This window comes from Plasmodium knowlesi (genome assembly GCF_000006355.2).
Source record: "Plasmodium knowlesi strain H genome assembly, chromosome: 9".
NCBI classification, from domain to species: domain Eukaryota; phylum Apicomplexa; class Aconoidasida; order Haemosporida; family Plasmodiidae; genus Plasmodium; species Plasmodium knowlesi.
Genome location: NC_011910.2, coordinates 1,274,314 through 1,293,155, shown reverse-complemented (window position 1 = coordinate 1,293,155; position 18,842 = coordinate 1,274,314). Strand labels below are relative to the sequence as shown.

Sequence of the window (18,842 nt, the reverse complement as noted above, 5' to 3'; positions counted from 1 at the left end):
TATATGCTTGGAGTGTAAATTATTTTGGAAAAAAGAAATATTGGTTTCATACTCTTTTTTGCCTTTTTTTTTTTTAAATTATGTGATATACACATATAATGAGTTAGAATATTTATGTTGCTTCTTATTTTCTTCGTTTAAAGCTATGAATTAATTTGATTTAATTTTTTCCTTTATTTATTTTATTATTTTTTTTTTTTGTAATTTTTAATTAATTAAACAAGTTCTTTAAATGTTTCTGTTTTCAGTTCAATTTTAAAGGATGCACACTTCTTTCTTTATAAATGAGCTACTCTGTTGTATCCCCTTTTGGAGTCCAGTTTCTCGTGCGCCCAGAAGGAGAATAAAATGCGCACCCCTTAAAATTGCAGGTTGACAAATTGTTATTTTGTTCATGTACAAAGAATGTATCTTCCGCGAAGAATTTGCTTAAGTGGTCAGGGCATTGGTCGCCCAGGTTGTTCACGAAATGGCCTGACAAATGTTTCGACGCATCTTCAGTAACGACTTCCCTAAACAAAACAGACTTTAACTTGAGCAAGCAGTTCATCACGTATTCGTACTTCTTCTCTAGAATCCTTATGTACAAAATTAGCTTGTTAATTTTTATGGAGTATATATTGGCCATGTCACAAAAGTATTTCATTTTTTTTTTTAAGTGTCCGTGTTCGTTTTGTAATGACACAAAGTTGTCTTCGCTGAATGGAAGATGATGCTTCTTATTGGATTGTTCCTCATCAGCTGAATCAAAACTACTCTCATCATTCTCAGCATTTTCCACTTGAATTCCACCATCTGTATGATGATCCTTCTCAGCCAGTAGCTGCCTAGCCTGACCTTCCAACTGTTCTAGCATTTTAAAGCATACACTGTTTTGAATCTCCACACTTTTTGTATATGTGTAAATTAATTTGTAAATTTCATTTCTCCTGATTTTCATTTTTATAGAATAACTATCATCTGTCAGATCGTTAAATTCCTGTAGGTAATTGTAGATGATGGATTTCTCCATGTTCAGATATATATGATTGCTGTTGGCGTAATCTGGAATGAGGTAAGTATTCCCGCAAAGGTTCCTGGAGAATTCGCTAGCCCCTTCACTTTTTTCTTCCCCTAAACTGATATGTTCCTTCTGCTTCTCAAAATGGTTTTCCATTTTGCCACCTTTGCTAAAACGTAGATAATTCCTATCACACACATGGTGGTCATTCGGATTGTTCTTTCCCTCAGGGGGGGCAAATCCTACGCCTTCCTTATGACCCTTTAGGTAATTATTATTTAGTTGTACTTTTCTCCTTCCCTCGTTCTCACCACCGTTGTTGTGGTGATTGTTACAGGAGGCATCAAGCGTAGTTGTGGGGATCTCTCCAGGGGGGCAATCTTGCACAGAATGAACTTGCGATACTTCTTGAACGGATGCACTACATTTACTCTTGTTCTTTTTTCCAAATTGATTAGATGGTAAGTTTCTTCCTTGGAAACACTCTCCACTTAGATCCTCCTCTTTAGCACCATCCGTTGTGGGGGGCGCTTCCCCCCCCTGTGTGTCTTCGCTGTGACCATTTCTTGCCTCCTTCTGGTCGGTAGTAGGAAAAGGATCCCCCTGTCCCTTTCCCCTTGAGAGGCTTTCCACCTCGCTGTGCACATCAAAAGTGCTAATGCGGTCTGCTTTGCCTTCCGGGAATAAGTCAGGCGAATCGGTGTGCGATTCATGCTCCATGGGAGAACCTTCTTCCAGCCAAAGGTTCGACACATGGCATTGTCCTGGTGTCATATCAGTAGCCATCTCATCAGCGCAGACATCACTGTGATATAGGTCGATTAGCCAGGTAAGCAGTTGGAACATTTTCTTCCCTTGACAGAGTAAAAAGGAGTCACCCAAGTTGTTTGTTTCACTTGACTTGTCCGGAGAGTTCGTCATTATTCCATCTTCCAATGTTGAGGGTACCACCTTGGCTTCTATTAATGTGTCTTCTCTCAGGTCTCCTCCCTCGAGGTCACTTCCTTCGCCGAGCTCCCCTGATAAAAAAGGTGAAGAAATTTCTCTTAACATGTAGTCAATTTTTTTAATAACAGATGATGCATCCTTCTGACGTGCATCTCCAGATGTTATGGAAGTTTCATTGTCCTCATTCAATTGGCTCCATAAATGATCAAAGTCGTTTTTCACAGTTTGTACAGGATGAGTAGTAGTGTCCTTCTTTACGTTTCGTTCCCGCTGCACCCACTCATGTAGCGCCATCTCCTCCTTCGCCATGAGATCCCAAAAAAATGTGTCCCCGTGAGACAAATAATGTGCAAAGCAACGAACATACGAATGGCCAATTTTCATTTTAAAGACACTATCATAGTGGAGGAATAATTTGTTCTCTTCTCTTCTTTCGAAATGATTGTCCAATCCACATCCCCCAAAGAGGTACAGACAGCCATTAAAGTAGAGACTTTTGTTTCGGAAAATGTTTTGTGGGATGATGGCTTCATTGCTATGTGGGGTCTCTTCCATGTGTACGAAATTTGCATGTACTTTTGTATGTGTGTCTTCCGGATGAAATGTAGACTTAGTAGCATTTTTTGCCTTCCCATTAGGTAGCCTCTCTTCTCTTCCCTTTTGGATGCACCCCCGAGGGGAAATATCATACAACGCTCTTTCTACTTCACCCACATCTGGAGAAGCACTTATAGTAGCGCTTCTGTAGTATCTCCTCATCACTAGTAACTTCATAAATTTGAGGTAACTCTGTTCCTTTCCATTAAGACAACTTTTCAGATAAATTAAATCACCAATGCTGAAGACTTGTCTCCATTTGTTCTTCACAAAATCATATTCGAATATATCGTTGTTGATGGAGTTTCCGTTGGGGTTTTTTGTGAACCCACCATACATGTAGAGTTTGTTTTTTACCACAACTCCGGAGTGGCCATACCTCTTTGGCGGAACAACCTCCCCACTTGGCATAACCTCGAACCATTTATTTTTTGCAAAATCGAAAAAGTAGAAATCTGATTTTTCCTCGGCCAAATTAGTTCCACCGTGAATATACATTCTGTTTTTGTACACAACGCAAAGGTGGCCTGCTCTTCTGCTTGGTTGCTTTTCTTCACAACGTGTTACAGTGGATTTACTGAGACTTCCTTCCCCTTGTGCATCCTTCCCTTTCTCACTCTCACTCCTCTTTCCCCCTTCAAGTGCAGTACCCTTTGAAGATGTTCTGCCCGAATTCGTAAAAAGTTTAAGCACGTTAGTTGCAGGAAGACTCGAAAAAAAAATTCCCTCCTTTTGAGTAGTGTCCTCATCATGGTTGCCTCTCCCCCCTACAAATATCATCTCCCACTTCCTCCTTCCAGTGTCGCACACCCATAATTCGTCACAACATATCCACTCCCCATTCTTCAGCACAACTCCTCCGTACATATACAAACATTTCTTAATCAGGATAAGGGAGAAATCTTCCCTGCACATGTTCAGATTTCTGTTGTAGGTGATTCTTATCTCTTCCCACTGGAGGCGACACAAATCTAGTCTATATACAGTGTACAGGTCCAGTTGCCTCTTTTCATTGGCTCCCCAGATGTAGAAACTCTTGCACTCTTCGTCAATACTTCTGCTAATGTTCCCTTCCTCCACGGCAAAATAAACCTTGACATACAGCTTGGGAGCAGTCCCCCTAGTGTGCACAGATTCAACTTCACCATCTCGGATCCGAAACAATACATTCGGAATGATGAAATTATTCTTGCGTGCCCCATAAATGTATATCTCATTTTGAAAGGTAAAGAAAAAGGCCTTCTTGAAGTTAATATGCTCTGGGTATCTTACATGGCACAACTTCCACCTGTAATCATTGTTCGGGTCGAAGGTGGTCCATCCCTGTTGTTCTATCATTTCTGAGAGAAGTTCCTCCTCCCCATGTAAGGCGCCACAATCGTGTCTGTCTGCATATGCATGTATGATTGTTTCATCTTCAAGATTGACACACGTATTTTTGCTTCTATCCTCATGCTCCTCAGCGATCTCCTTTTTGTCTCTCCCGAATGGGAGATCTTCCATCAATTTGTACATCTCTTCATCTGTCGCATCAGCCAAATCTCCATATTTGCCATCCATATCATTGCCAAAATTTCGTCCATCCTTAATTTCCGATTTCTGGATACCATCTCCTCTTTCACCTGAACTGTACAGGTATTTTACATCTGCACCATTGCGGATATCTCTTCCCTGTTCGTTATTCCCCACGGAGGACACGCCGTGCGTAGGATTATTTTCCCCCAGTACATTAGGACTGTCTTTCCTCTTCACCATCTGACAGTTTCGTCCTTCCTGGTTGTAAGATGCCTCGCCCATTTTCTCCACGTTTTCGGAGCTTCCTTCACTTGGACCACCTTTCAAATATCCTCCCCCTCCGTTAATGAGGTTGCCAGTATTCATCTGGTTAATACCTTCCCTACAAATCGAAGGAGTCATCCCAAAGAAAACTCCACTGAGAGGGGCGAGATCGGAAATTTCACTCCTGCGCGTGGGAACCCCGTAAGAATAGCTTCTCATAGGGAAGCTGTTTTCATCATCATTTGGGTGTACTCCATTGGCTAGCTGATTATCCATTTTATGATTTAAAAATTCTTCTTTCCCTCTTTTTAAACTTTCCTTATTCCTGTGCATGGAGTAGACGTGCCCAAAATTTACCCCTCCACTTAGGTTATTTGAACTATAAATCCACTTGGATAGTTTGCCCCCTTCGTTTCGGTTAGCCTCTTCCCATTTTGAAACGTTCCCAAGAGTATACTCTTCCTTCGGATCAATAGTGATATCCGTATGTGGACTATATCCATTCGCAAACAAGGGAGAGTTATCCTGGGCAATTATTTTATTTTCTCCGTTAATCAATTCTTTCGCCTCTATTTGGTTACACGTGCTGTCTGTTTCCCTCGTATTTTTACCTTTCCATTTGGTGGACACTTGTTTGCTACTTAAAGATTCAGCTATTGAGCTCATATTGTCATGGGGATAGTTCTGCTCGTTTGTCTGTTCCTCTCGAAAAGGATGCACCATTGGGGTGTATCCAAGAATTTGTTTTTTGTTTTCTTCTGTAATGTCCCCGTTATTCCTCATGATTTCTTTAGGCCCCCTTCTGTCAATGTTTGTGTGTGAATTTCCATCCTTCCTCATGTAGGGGAATTTCCATTCTGCGCCAACTTTAGGTATAACTGCTGATGGGTATATATTTTTTTTTAAGGGGTGAAAAACTGGATGACTATTCTGCAGGTTTTGATCTAGAGAGCCACTATTATTCGTCCGTGTGGTCTCTTTGTGAACGCTCCTTATGTTGTAGAATTCCCCGTTCGTCATTTTGTCTTTGCCTTCCTCTAAACCGTTCATCCACTCGGCATGGTAATTAAAAATGGATTTATCTTCCGCAGGTGCTTTCTCTGTGTTGGGTTCATCATTTGGATATTGCTCTCTCTTTGTTTGCAGAGAAGGAACCTTTTGACGAGAGGAGGGAGGGCAACTTTTCTGAGTTGACTTCCCGTTTGTATCAGATGCTCCTTCAGATATGGAGTGACACATGGTGCTGTCTTCCCCCCCTTGGAATATTCCATTCATTTCGTTAAAGGTGGTGCCTTTTCTTGAAGCATGCAAATGGTCTTCGTTCCCCTTAAGCGGATATCGCGACAAATTCATGCCTCCCCCAATATGTGTCTCTTTACCATCGTCAAACTTATCCATTCCTTCCATAACAGGTACACACCCATTTTGTTTGGCTCCATTAGTGAGGTTCATTCCATCGTAGTTTTCCTCTACAAAGGAACGGTTCGATATGCACCCATTTTCTCGGTGTCCACTTTGGGCATACGAAAAGTTAGTAATGCACCCACGTGGATCCTTTTTCATCCCGTGTTTTTTTCTTTCTTCTGCATTCACAATTTCTTCTTCCTCAGGGACTGTAAGGGTTCCCTCATATGTTCTCCAGTTCCTATGCACACTTGATAAGCATTCCGCCGTGTTGTCTTTTCTTGTCATTTCCTTCTTCGTCGTCTTTTCAACATCATCGCGTGGGAGGAAGCCGTTTTCCTTTACGGGGGTTCCTTCCATTTCAGGCGCATCTTTGGTAACATGCTTTGATGCGTTAAATGGATTTACATGGATGGGTAGACTTTCCTTCTCGGTGAGATCCTTTTCCTGGTTTCCCTTGGAAGCATTAAATGTTTGTTCTTCCTTCATGTCGTAATCAATGGCCTTATGGTGAACGTGTATTTTTACGTTGTTCATAAAATTTTGGTGTGTCTTATGGTTGTTGAAGGAATAGCCTCTTTCACTATGTGTAAGATTTCCGTTCGTGTATACCTCCGGGCAGTTTGTGGGTGGGCTGTTTTCCCCCCTTGCGTGTTTGTTTATTTGATCGTTCCATCCATTTGGAGGAAGGAGATTAAGGTTTCCACTTTCCACAGCTCGTAGATCAACGTATGATACATACCTGGGCTCATTGTTGATCTCATCGTCTGCGTCCTGGTCTGTGATACTTCGTTCACTACTGTCCTCGCTTATCCTTTCGTTGGTGCATGCCATTTTTTCATCCTCGTCGTGGAATCCCCCACCCCTTTTATTCTTTCCACACAGGTTACCCCCATTTCGATTGTTCACATATATCACCTCCTCCCTGTCGCTTAGCAATATATTTTCATGCTTTTTTTTCAGGGCGCAATTTTTGCCTTTGGCCATGTAAGATGGGCTCTGTGTGTCATTTTGTGTGTGAGTGACAATGGAAGAGTGGCCATTTAGATGGCCTGTGAACTTGTCGCTTTTCCACACCGCCTTTGGAATGGGGGATGTGAAAAAAGGAATAGGTGTTTCCTGTCTGTTCATTTGTCTTCCCCCCTGTGGATGTTCTCTCTTGTTGCATGTTCCGACGGACACATCATTTTCGCCCCTTCCGGTGGGCATTATTTTTCCTCTATCCTTGTTGGCGCTGAGTGGGCAAATCTTTTCCACGCTTATCGATTTTTTAACTTCATCGGGGTGGCTTTCCTCCACGCCATTCAGGAGCGAACTTCTACATTCTATGCCATTCAGTTCGTTGCTCCAATTTTGAGCCTTATTGTTTAATACATTCGATATGCTCATTTTTTTTTTTTTTTTTTTTTCCATTTCACCTGACCTGTTCAGGCAGTTTTTCTCAAAAGTGAAATTTGACCGATCTGCCTTACTTGGCGAAACATCGACATTACCGGCTATCGTTTTACTTTGATTTGAATTGTATTCATTTGCCATTTTGAAAAAGACATCCCCTGATTTTTCTTCCATTCCTTTTTCTGCGCATGGATCATTCTGTTCTTTGTTCCATTTGTACGGGTAACCTTTATTTAAGTTTACGTTCTGCTTCGCATGTTCTTCCTTCATATTAATAAAAATATTTTCCTGTAAATGTTGTGGGTGAATAGGCTCATTCTTATGGTTACTCAAGTTGTTTTCACCGTTCTGTGTAATTATTTCCGCCTTCAGGACCCCCCCCTGTGTGATGTTATTGCGTAAAGTGTCTACCGCATGTGTTTTTTCTCCATCCTCAAAATTGCAGTTGTCTTCCTCATCACGTTTTCCACTTGGGGGCGAACATTTACTATGCAGGACATTTAAGCTGAAATTCGTTTGGCCGTTTTTATTGCATTCGTTGCTTATGCCACTTGATGACATTTTTTCAACAAGGCTCGCATGCGAGGAGTAGAATAAATGGGAACGGAGGGGTCAATGCGAGTACTTATCTTCTTCATCCCGCTTGTCCTCCTTGTTAGCTGTCCTGTTTTACTTGGCCAAACACAAATTGCGGGAATCGTGCGGTTGGACACGTGCACCCTAGTACCAACTCCCCCAGGTACACATGCACACGCATGTAAAGGTAAGGTTCCCTTTTACGTGTGACTCGTCCCGTTCGTCCCTTTTCTCTCAAGAGGGAGGGGAAAAAAATACACACATATATATATGTATGTATATTTATTTTTTTAATGGCTCCAAACTGTTGGTCGCTTTTTACGTGTATACTTTCTCTCTACATCCACGTAGAAACTCTTGCCTCCACAAAATTGGCTCCACCCCGTTGGAACAGTTTTATTGTTATATACGTATGCACGTATATACAAATGTATGCATGCATGTATTCTGTGTCTTTTTTTTTTTTTTTTTTTTTAAAAGTTACAAAATTGCATACACAAACAACAACCACCAGGTATATGTGCTGTGTTCGTAGGCGAATCCTGTGGGGAAAGCACTCCCACCAGTTTCGGCACGCCCAAACGGAGATACACCGTATGAGTAAAAATTTGGAAAAGTGAAATAAAAAAAATGTGGCAGTCTATCTTTAACTTCCCCCCACAAAAAAAAAGGGACTCCCGGAGGTGTACGCATGGAACATGTATCGTTATTGAGCACTTGTCCGCAAAAAAAAAGATACAATAAAAAAAAAAAAAAGGGAGAAAAGAAATGGCTATCAAAAAAGGTGCATATAGAATGAGAAATTCCACTAGCTGAACAATTCTGGGCAAAAAGATATAACAAAAAAAAAATGTAAAGTGAACTGCTCAATATATGGTTTCCTAAACGAAAAGGAAACTCATCCAACGTCTGCGTTACGAAATAGCCCATCTGCAAAGGGCTTTACGTGAATTGTACGTGACGTATGTGAATTCTGTTCTTTTTTTTTTTTTTTTTTTTTTTTTTTTTTTTTTTTTTTTGGGTATATTACAATAAGGCGAAGAATAAATTATAACTTATTTAAAAAAAAAAATAAGAAGAATTATTAAATTAATGTATTTCTGTACACATGTAAAAATAAGCACAGAACATAGAACCCATTTTTGGCAATTCCTTCGTTGTCCCCGTTTTATTATTACACATTTAATAATATAAAGAGGACATCCCTACGTGGGTTAAAAAACTGGGCTTTTTTTTAATTATAAACCCAAGGGGTTAATGTGCGCTTCGGACATGGCAGGAATGTGCTCTGCTTAAAGAGGGAGCATCTGCTGTTAGGTGGTGGGGGTAAACAGTTTGGGTAAGCGATATCTGCGGACACGTACGCAGTTATGTGTGTAGATATGGTGCTCTGTACACACCTATGTAAACATTCAGTTTATGCATGTATACATTGAGGCAAGGGGACACCTGACATGGGTAACGCCACGGAAACCACGAAACTGAGGGGGTTGAATTGCAAGAACCGCAATCCGCCTTAGTTCCCTTCGCGTTCCCTCCACAGAGGATTCTGCTAGGGTATATACCCTAGAATTACATATAACTCGTTTGGTTGGAAATGTGTGCCAAAGTGGCTTCTCTACCTTTGATGATTTCTCACCAAATCAGAACGTAAAAATGTGAACATTTTATTTAACAAAATGAAAGCAGAAAGGGTAACAAAAAAAAAAAAAAAAAAAGGCGAATAAGTGGAGAAGCATTTCTCCATGAAAAAAATAAAGTAGAAACATGTACCGAAATGAATGACACATAATAAGGAACATCAATATAGCATTCACGTAATAATACGAAACATAAACGCGTCCATGACATGGATCGGTAAAATTCCTTCCCATGTGATCTCCTCTACACCTACACATACATCAAAAAATGAACTTATTTTATTTTATTTTTTTTTCTTTGACGTACTCCGTCGTATATATTTTCCTTTCTCGCACCCCACAAAAAAAAAAAAAGGCTTGCATTAAATGTCGCAAGGGAAAATTGAAATAACTGGAAATTGGCCATGCGCACTATACGGCTGCGTTGAGCTTAAAGCATTTTGTCTTTCTACAGATAGTAATGGAACGACTGGAAAATATTTTAGGGAAAAGTCCCCACGACCAGTTCGACACAGAAGGATGCATCAGTGGGCAGAAAAAGAGAAAAAAATGATATTTTATAAGAGAACGTTGGAAGGGTGCAAATTGTTCTCCTAGCTCCTGCTTAGTACCTCACATGCACACTACATTTGTGTACACATTTGATGGGAAGTGCGTCTAGCGATATCTTTTTTAAAAATCCTTCCATAAAATTTTTGAAAAGATTGAAATGAGTGTACTCCTATGGAGATACGTGGTAACGTCTCACTTTATTTTATTTATTATTTTTTTTTTATTCTTAACCGTTTGGCGCCCTTGAAGTAAATGCCCCCGGTCATCACGTTAAATGATCATTAAAGGTATATTCAGCGTGAAGCACCTTCCGCGTCGGGCTTACCTGTGATGAAATCGCCATTCTACACAATTTCAACGCTGCCTTTGAGCATGCAAAAATAGCTACGCGGAAATGCGGCCACATGGGGGAGAAGCACATTTTGTAGAAATCCCAAACGGATGCATTTCCTAGCGATACGAAGTTGCTTTGTGTGCAGACGTTTTAACCGCTCTACTCCTTTCAAAAAAAAGTATCCCTTCAAATTGGAAGAATTACGTAGGAAGTTAATTCTCCAGCGTTTGCAAAAAATTTGGAAAGGCTACTTAATTGCAATCCGTGCGTACCTCTGATTTGCAAAGGAGGTAAATAATTTATGGATATTAAAGGATAAATTGGGGTTCCCCCCTTGGCCATTTCAGTAGAAATTGGGACACAAAAAATATGGGAACAGCCATCCCGTTTTACATGTACACACCTTTTTGCACGAGTACGCACATTTTGCAGAAAACGTCTGAACGGTGCATGTAATTAAGAGTAGCCAATTCCCAAGGTAAAATAAGAGCATAAGCTCAAAGAAAAAGATAAAAGAGCCACACCTGCATATGAACGCTTTTTCGCATTTAACAGGAATAATAATGTGTGTTTAAAATGTGTAGATTTGTTCACTTAAGCTTCTTCCACTGTATAGGACGATATTTCTACATTCCAAAATGTGCCATTGTCAGTATGAGTGAAGAAAAAAAAAAAAAAATAATTATAAATAGCCACGTTCTAAAAGCTACCTATGTGTGCATAGCGATTTTTTTTTTTTTTTTTTTTTTTTAAATGCCAAATTTACCTTGCTTGTTCATACAAATTTTGTAAAAATACTATACGTGTGTAATAATTCGTTGCGTCCTTTTAAAAAAAAATGGTGCTTGTGAGTAGTTTATTAAGAGAAAATAATTACCTTCATAATTATATGACACTTTTACATGTCAGTAGGAATATCAAGCATAATTCAATTTCCTAAACCTTTTTATGGAAAAAGTATAATTTATACCCCTTTGTGATGCTAATATGAACTTGTGATTTTTCTTTCGAGGTGTAGATTTTCAGTGCTAATGGTGTGTAAATTTGTTTGCCAGGGAAGGTTCGTTGCACTGCAGTGTACTTTGCTGTTATTTTTTTTTTTTTTTTGTAACCTACCATCTATGTTGTGCTTACCTTGTTTTTTCTTTTTTTAAAAAAAAAGGTCTCCGCAGCTTTTAGCACTCTTTGTTTCTGTCTAACTGTTTTTTTTTTTTTTTTTTTCCGAAGATCTTCGCGAGTGGATATATATATATACATACACATACACGTGTGTTCTTTTGATTCGTTGAACACAAATTGTACCTTGAGAAGGGCCATTCATGACAACGTAAACTATTTTACATTCCTTGGCCGTTCGCTCGATTTTTTTTTTTTTTTTTTTTTTTAGTGTGACGCGGGTAAGTACTTTTTCGTAGGGCTTCCTGCATTTGTCTTATCATACATTTGTTGCTATTCCACTTTGTGTTCCCTTTTTCTTTTCACCTCTCCCGTGAAAAGCACAACCTAGCGATCAAGTGGGAGATCAAAATGGACGGGTCGTACGGAATGAGAACCGTTTTGAATTCCTCCCGAGTTGAGGAGGAGCCTAAATACGGCCTGAACCCAGCAGACCTTTCGCACAATAGCATGAGTGCAAACTACATGATGAATGGAGCAGTGTTGACCAATGGTTACAACACTAGTGATTATGTCCTTAATAGAGAAAGCTACCCATCTGAGATGATGCCACAATTTAAAATAGATCAGGGGGGAAATGCATACAACAACACAATGCCAATGAACAGTATCATACACACAGATCCAAATGAATCCATAAGTATGCAAGGAATGAATACAGGTTTGGAAACGACCAACGGATTTGATAGTTATAGAAACTTAATGAATTATAACAACACACAAAACACAATTCAAGCTAGCCAAGTTCCATTCAATTTGGACGATTATAATTCAGGGTCAGATATCATGTACATGAATCAACCAACCACAGGTGATAATTTCTCCCCTGATTACTTCAACAACATGCGAACGACAGAAACGGATCCTATGACCTATGCGAACAATTTTAACATTCCTAATGGAAATTTCAACACCATGCTGAGTGAAAATAATAATTATAATAGCTTGCCTTATTCTATGCCCATCTTTGAAAATATGAATAACCCTCAGATGTACATGCACCAGATGAATCCAAAACAGACTTTCACTGGGCCGACACCTAAAATGGACCGTACCTGCAGCATTAGGAAAATGCCTGTTGTTAGTAAGAGGAAGATTAAGCCGAAGAAATTCTTCCCATGTTGTTAGGGTTCGTCCCTTCATGTGTGCATATAGAAATTGTAAACCGATGAAGTGCCTCTTCCATTTTCCTCCTCACGTAACATCTCCACTGGGTTGGATGAATACCATTTTGGTTTTGTTCCCTCTCGCTCAATCCAAATTAGTATTTCATTTTTTTTTTTTTTTTTTGTATTAAAATGGGAAATTATGATGATACTTAATGTGTACCTTCCACCAGGGGTATGGATGACCCATTTTGTGAATCCATTTTCTTTGTTTAAGTTTCTGACCGCGCTTTGCACTTCTGTGAAAAGAGAGGAGGGGGTATCATCTATACTGCACAAATATGTCTAAGCTATCTGCAAGTCCATTTTTCCGTACATACAGGTATGCATCTGTTATGTGCTTGCCCACCCCCCCTGTTCACCTTACTAGTTATATGAAAATAACTATATGATTTGTGACAATTATTTGGCTTTTTTTTTTTTTTTTTTTTTTTTTTTTTTGGTACCACTGTGGAGATGCAAATGACTGGATAGTTTACTATACATGAATTTTGTCATTCGTCGTGTTGTTTTTTCGACTTTTTAATTTTTTTTTTTCTATCTTTTTTTTTTTCTTGGTCGCTTATTTATTTCACTCCGTCGTTGCTTCGTTCCAACTTGTCCGATTTGCCCTTTGTAAAAATGGGGAGTTAAACGTTCGCCTCTGAGGCGGGTTCTATACAAGGATTATGAGATCCACGAAGTGTTACTATGTCGGGGAAAGCAAGTCAACGTGAGAGTGATATATGCTAAGTTGGTCAAGCAGAGAGATCGCCAACCAACCTCTTCGCGGCATTTCTACGCACAACTTCCCCTTCACCAAAACAGCATCGCAATAAGGGGCCATTTCTTCAGAGGAGGAATTCCCTCAGTGCGCACTAAACTGTTGGAAGGTTGCACAAAACAGACCCATCTTAAATCCCGTTGTTCTGGCTACCAGTATATAACACTTTGATCTTCTCAAAAAAAAAAAAAAAAAAAAAAAAAAGGGCTACATCACTTTATTTTGTGGTTTGCTTATCCCTTTTTTACTTTAAAAAGGGGTCATTAATCCTAGGGAATAGGAAGAAACGCGGATATTACCATTTTATTTTTTCCCATTTGAGGTTCACCTTTAAATGTGCGGTTCTTCTTTTTCCCGTTTTGTATTTCGAATAAGGTCCATAAGTACAAGTGAATTTGTTTTCCAAGTGGCGGGCCCGTTGTATTCGTGTGTGTGGGAGAGTAGAACCCATGAGTGTATTTGCTACTGTTTGGCATGAAGGCATCCCCCCCCTCGCGATGATATGAGAGCAGAACGGGGCATCGTATCAGTACACGTGCGTGTATATATGTAGGTGTAGAGATGCGGTGGTGACGCGATCCCGTGATGAGGTGACTCTGAGGCAAGGCAGTCGACATCTATGCAAATCCACTGTTCGCCTCATTTTTGAGAACCCATATTTTGCAAAAAGTTAAGAGGGCACACAAGAAATATGTGACCTACATACTAATACACGTAAGAGTGTCGAACCATGAAACATTTAGTGACTACGCACTTAAACACAGTGAACAGATGGTCTGCGGGCAGGATTCTGGCTAAACGGGCAGAGGTGAAGAAGCGCACTCTGTTCATGGCTATTTCGGCGAACTACTGTAGTAGTATCTTCGATTTGATAGCCAAAAAAAAAAAGGAATCAGAGAAGAGGTGTAAAAATGGGGGTTCAGTCCAAGAAGGGAAAAATGGTGGGGAGGATTATCCCCCTGATCCGAATGACTCCAAAGGAATAACATACACCCAAGATGTGAATTCAGTTGTCAACAGAACAGTAAAAGGGAAGGAAAAACATTCTGAAGAAAAAACAACAGTAACAGGGGTAGTATCCTCCACGTTGGATAATCAGAAAGAGTGGGAAAACAATACATTGGATGAAATTCACAATACGAAGGAATGCGTCCCCATAGCAGAAGAACAATTGTACAACAACAAGGTATATCTGTTGAAATACATAAAGCAGCTACAACCAAATGATGACATCTCCAAGTATAGATTTGCAACAAAGTATGTGATGAAAAACATCGGTCAATTTTACGAAAATGAATTATTATTTATTTTAAAAACATTTGCCAGGAGGAAGTACAAAAACTTACCTCTCCTGCAATGTAGCAGTGAATACTTCTACTGGTTATGTAAAATGAATAAAGGTTCTCAAAGGATCATATCACATTATCTACACTTGTGTACCCTATTAAATTATATTCCAACGAGGAAATACATAGAAACTTATGTAGCCGTCTTTAATTATTGCAAGGATGAAGTTCCAGATACGAATTTCCTTTTCTTTAATATGATCGAAGAGGAGATAAATGAAAGATACAAAGACTTGAAGCATATCATTTTGGTTCTCTACTTTTTACACAAAGGGAAGATAAAAAATGAAATATACGACACCTTACTACATATGTGTTGTTATTACGCTTGTCAACTCTCCTTGAGAAATAGTTTTCTTCTGCTAAGGATTGTTCTAAATGAAGAAAGTGGGAAACACAATTTGCACTACATTAAGGTTTTACACCGAAATTTTGAGAGACATATAGATTCCATGACTCAGGGAGATTTTTCCAATTATGTGAATACCCTCCTGTACAACCATGTCCCCATGGAACCGAATTTTTTTCAATTCATTAGCATGTTTATCGACAAGCATGGAGTGGAATTGTCTCCAAGTGCGGTGTTATCTATTTTAAAACTCCTGAAAAGGCATAAATTTAAAGATACTGTTATTTTAAAGAAAGTAGTAAATGTGATTAGGAAAAATTTCTACCATTATACATATGCAGATGTGGTGTATGTCGTTAAGATACTAACCTTTTTAAACCATTTCGATGAACCCTTTTTTTGTTTTCTTTTTGAAAAATTTCTGCCTCCTATGGGTACCTTACCCACTGGGATGTTAGTCTCAATGAGGGGAGACAAACAGTGGGGGCGATCCCTCCCTTATAAATCGCTACCCACAGATGATGAAGGGAGGCTTTCCCCTGGGAATTCCTACAGGCCCCCTGTTAGAAGGACACATTTTGAAAAGGTAGATGAACAGGAGGACCACCCCGTAGGTTCTGTCAATTTGTTTAAGCAAGTACCACAGAAGAAGGGAGTCATCAACGAACTGTCTCACTTACCTCTACATTTGTATGAAGAGAGAGTGAAAATGAAGGTAGAAGCTTGTAACATAATTGGAGAGGAAGAGCATGTAGGAAGAGAGACACACATGAGGGAAGTGTCTTTTGGCTTGAAGTACCTAGAAATGTATGTGAATTTGTTTATCTACCTGGGGATATGCGGGCACAGGGCCCACGACTTGTTACTCCGCTTATCCCAGATGATTCGCTTGTGTTTGCTCGCAAGGGGGGCACCCCTTCCCGACCAGGGACACAACCAACATACAACCAACACAACAACAACACAACAACAACACAACAACAACACAACAACCACCACAGCAACCACCACAACAACCAACATAAGAACCAACACAACCACCACCGCTACCATCGGTTGCGGCCACGTTATTCACCAGACTAGCCGATTTCACAACAGCCTGAGTAGACACACAGAACCCCAATTTGTGTGCCTTCACGACGCCATTAAAAAAAATAAAAAGGAGATAAACTTTTCACATGACAGAAGAAGTATCATCAAAATGAGTGAACGAGAAAGTTATTTGCCCCCACTACAGAAGGGACACAAAAACAGTAGTTCTAATGTCCCCCCAAGAGAAGTAGCCACAGTTCGATTCCAAGATAGTTCTCCTTACAATTCTGTTGCTACTGCCATTGGGGGGACAAAATCTTGTCTGAGATTCTCCTACAGGAAGAGTGAAAAAATCAATCTCGAAAGTTTAAAAAAAAAAAAAAAAAAAAATTCTACTTTACTTGTTGAAGACGCAAACAAGGAGAAAAAATGCTTATCTCATTTGATGTATCTAAATGTAGACATGTTTCGGAGGGCAAAGGTGATGCACTCTTCTGGGGATCTAAACTGCGCTACCCAAACAGAGGAAAGAGGTCCATATGAGTCAACAGAACGAATGAAAAGGAACTCCGTCTTGTCGAAACATTTCGGAAATGTTCATCCAGCTGCTATGCGTCTACACAACCGAAAGCTCTTCCGAAGGTATTTCGAAGGTAAGATGTATTTGTGTTGTGTGCATGTGCCCCCAATATGATTCGATCCCCTATTTTGCTCCATTATTTTTCTACCACCCTTTTGTTCCATTCTTTACTTTCCCATCTCCTCGCAGAGCTTCACCCAAGCGAGCGGTACACCGAGAAGGTTCCCCCTAAGCCATGCGTTCACCGAGGATCGAAGAGTGGGCTAGATTTACGCCTCATAAAATACAAAGAAATAAGGAGCTTGCGCAACGTATGCTTACGGAGATACGCTCATATGTTCAATGAACAGTCAGACGAAACATTCGAGGGTGCAAAAGGGATGCACAAAATGGGAAACATTTCAGATGAAAATGGAACTTGTTCATACAAATATCCATTCGATATGATTTCCGATAAGAACTTAATCCATGTAGACGACTCACTATTTCTGGATTACAGTATGTGTGGTAATAACAGGAAAGTAGCTCTTCTGAAACACAGTCACTTGGTACGGAAGAGCAACCAAGTGACCCGGAAGGAGTACTGTAAGGGAGGTAAAACCGACGAGGAGAAAATGTGGAGAGAAAACAACCCCAGTGGATATTTACTTAAATGGTTGTACAGATATAAAAACTGTTTGAACCTGTTCCCGAGTGACGACAAAATCCATATTCATCTCCTCGATGGGGATATAAAGCAGTTGGGGGAATGTGTACAGAAGTGGTACGAACAAAGTGGAGTTGAAACGACAAGCAATCCAGAGAAGCAGACGGAAAAAGAAGAAGCCAAAATAACTCTTAAATACATTGCACTGATTACCAAGTCGTTTAGTGATTTGTACCATTTTGATAAAGCCCTCATTGATGTACTCCTTGTCCATGTGTCGAAACTATTCCGTTCCTTTTACTTAGTGCAGAAATCGGAAGAACAAAAAATAATGGAGTCCGAAAAAATGAACAACAGATGTTCCACTCCAAGAGAGACCTATCAGTGTATGTACCGCTTTACAAAAATGTGGAGATTTTTAGTAGTGTGTTCTCAAGTAAATCATGTGGTGAAGAATATCTTATCCTTAGATCATAGGCATGAAACTGTTACCAAGTTATTGCATCTATATACCAGTCCCTATATCCTACTTAACATAAAACACCTCACATATGTACTGAACCAGATGGATGCTTTGTCCAAGCAAATGGAGAAAAACCCTTCCTTAATAAAAAGGTTCCTCTTGCATTACCTAGACATTTCAGCATTTACAAATATATTTTTATTTTTTTGCAAAAAGTTGTTTATTCTGGTAACATCCAATGGTTCTAATTTACTGATGAAGGATTTTGAGCATTTTCACACTTTTACCTACTTGATGCTAACTCTCCAGAGGGACTACGCTCGTCAGTGGATTTACCATTCGGATGCTTTGGCTCCCACACTGTTTGAGGGAGTTCCCCATCGAAGTAGCATCCAAGATACCACCTTCCTCCAGTGCCTCAATTTTTATGTCATGCTCGTTTTTGCCACTGATCCCCGATGGAGGGAAAAAAGAATGAGAGATCAATCTCCTTCCTTGGGAAGAGATGACTTTTCTCACTTGGGAAATAGCAGCGTCGTCACAGAGGAGCAAAATGTTCAAAGCCGGCAAAGGTGCGCGGAAATTGGAGTTGACTACCTTCATAAATCCGCGTACCGGGCCGACCTGAGAGGCATTTTAGCCCTATCGCTTAGGTATATAAAATTGTTGAGTTACGCTAGGAATTTCCCCCCCGTATATAGTGCGAAGAATAAGGACCCGCCGCAAATGTACAGGGACATGCAAACGTGCATGAACACACACACGAAGGTACGCACCAACGTGTTCAGGCAACTCCTTCCCTATCTGCAGTTTTACTACCTCCTCAAAAGAGATATTCGAAAGAAAAATCCAACGAATATAAATGAGCATACCTTCCCTTATATTTTTCCAACCTTTATCACTAAATGCTTGAAGCACCACGGGGTGAAAGAAGTGTCCATACGCGAGCTCTTTCCGGTCGGTCAGTCACAGCATCACCGACAGGAACACGGTGCGCCCGAGGATACTCCCGCGCCTAGCTCTTACGTCGATACAACACTTTACTATTATTTCTTGAATTTTTTTTTTTTTTAAAAAAAACATATTTGGAGAGGGG

At 39.9% G+C, this 18,842-nt stretch overlaps 3 protein-coding genes across 3 annotated transcripts; 2 read left to right on the top strand and 1 right to left on the bottom strand.

Moving 5' to 3' along the window:
• Positions 1-289: 289 nt before the first annotated feature.
• PKNH_0929700 (kelch domain-containing protein, putative) lies at positions 290-7,684 on the bottom strand (the record flags this gene model as incomplete). Its single annotated transcript, XM_002259284.1, has 1 exon — positions 290-7,684. One exon carries the CDS (start codon positions 7,682-7,684, stop codon positions 290-292), a length of 7,395 nt encoding a protein of 2,464 aa, XP_002259320.1.
• A 4,068-nt stretch (positions 7,685-11,752) lies between these two features.
• PKNH_0929600 (conserved Plasmodium protein, unknown function) lies at positions 11,753-12,529 on the top strand (the record flags this gene model as incomplete). The annotated part of the gene is made up of 1 exon (XM_002259283.1): positions 11,753-12,529. The coding sequence occupies one exon, from the start codon at positions 11,753-11,755 to the stop codon at positions 12,527-12,529; it is 777 nt and encodes a 258-aa protein (XP_002259319.1).
• Positions 12,530-14,060: 1,531 nt separating this feature from the next.
• On the top strand, positions 14,061-18,820 carry PKNH_0929500 (conserved Plasmodium protein, unknown function; the record flags this gene model as incomplete). The annotated part of the gene is made up of 2 exons (XM_002259282.1): positions 14,061-16,710; positions 16,827-18,820. The coding sequence occupies 2 exons, from the start codon at positions 14,061-14,063 to the stop codon at positions 18,818-18,820; spliced, it is 4,644 nt and encodes a 1,547-aa protein (XP_002259318.1).
• Between the last annotated feature and the right edge of the window lie 22 nt (positions 18,821-18,842).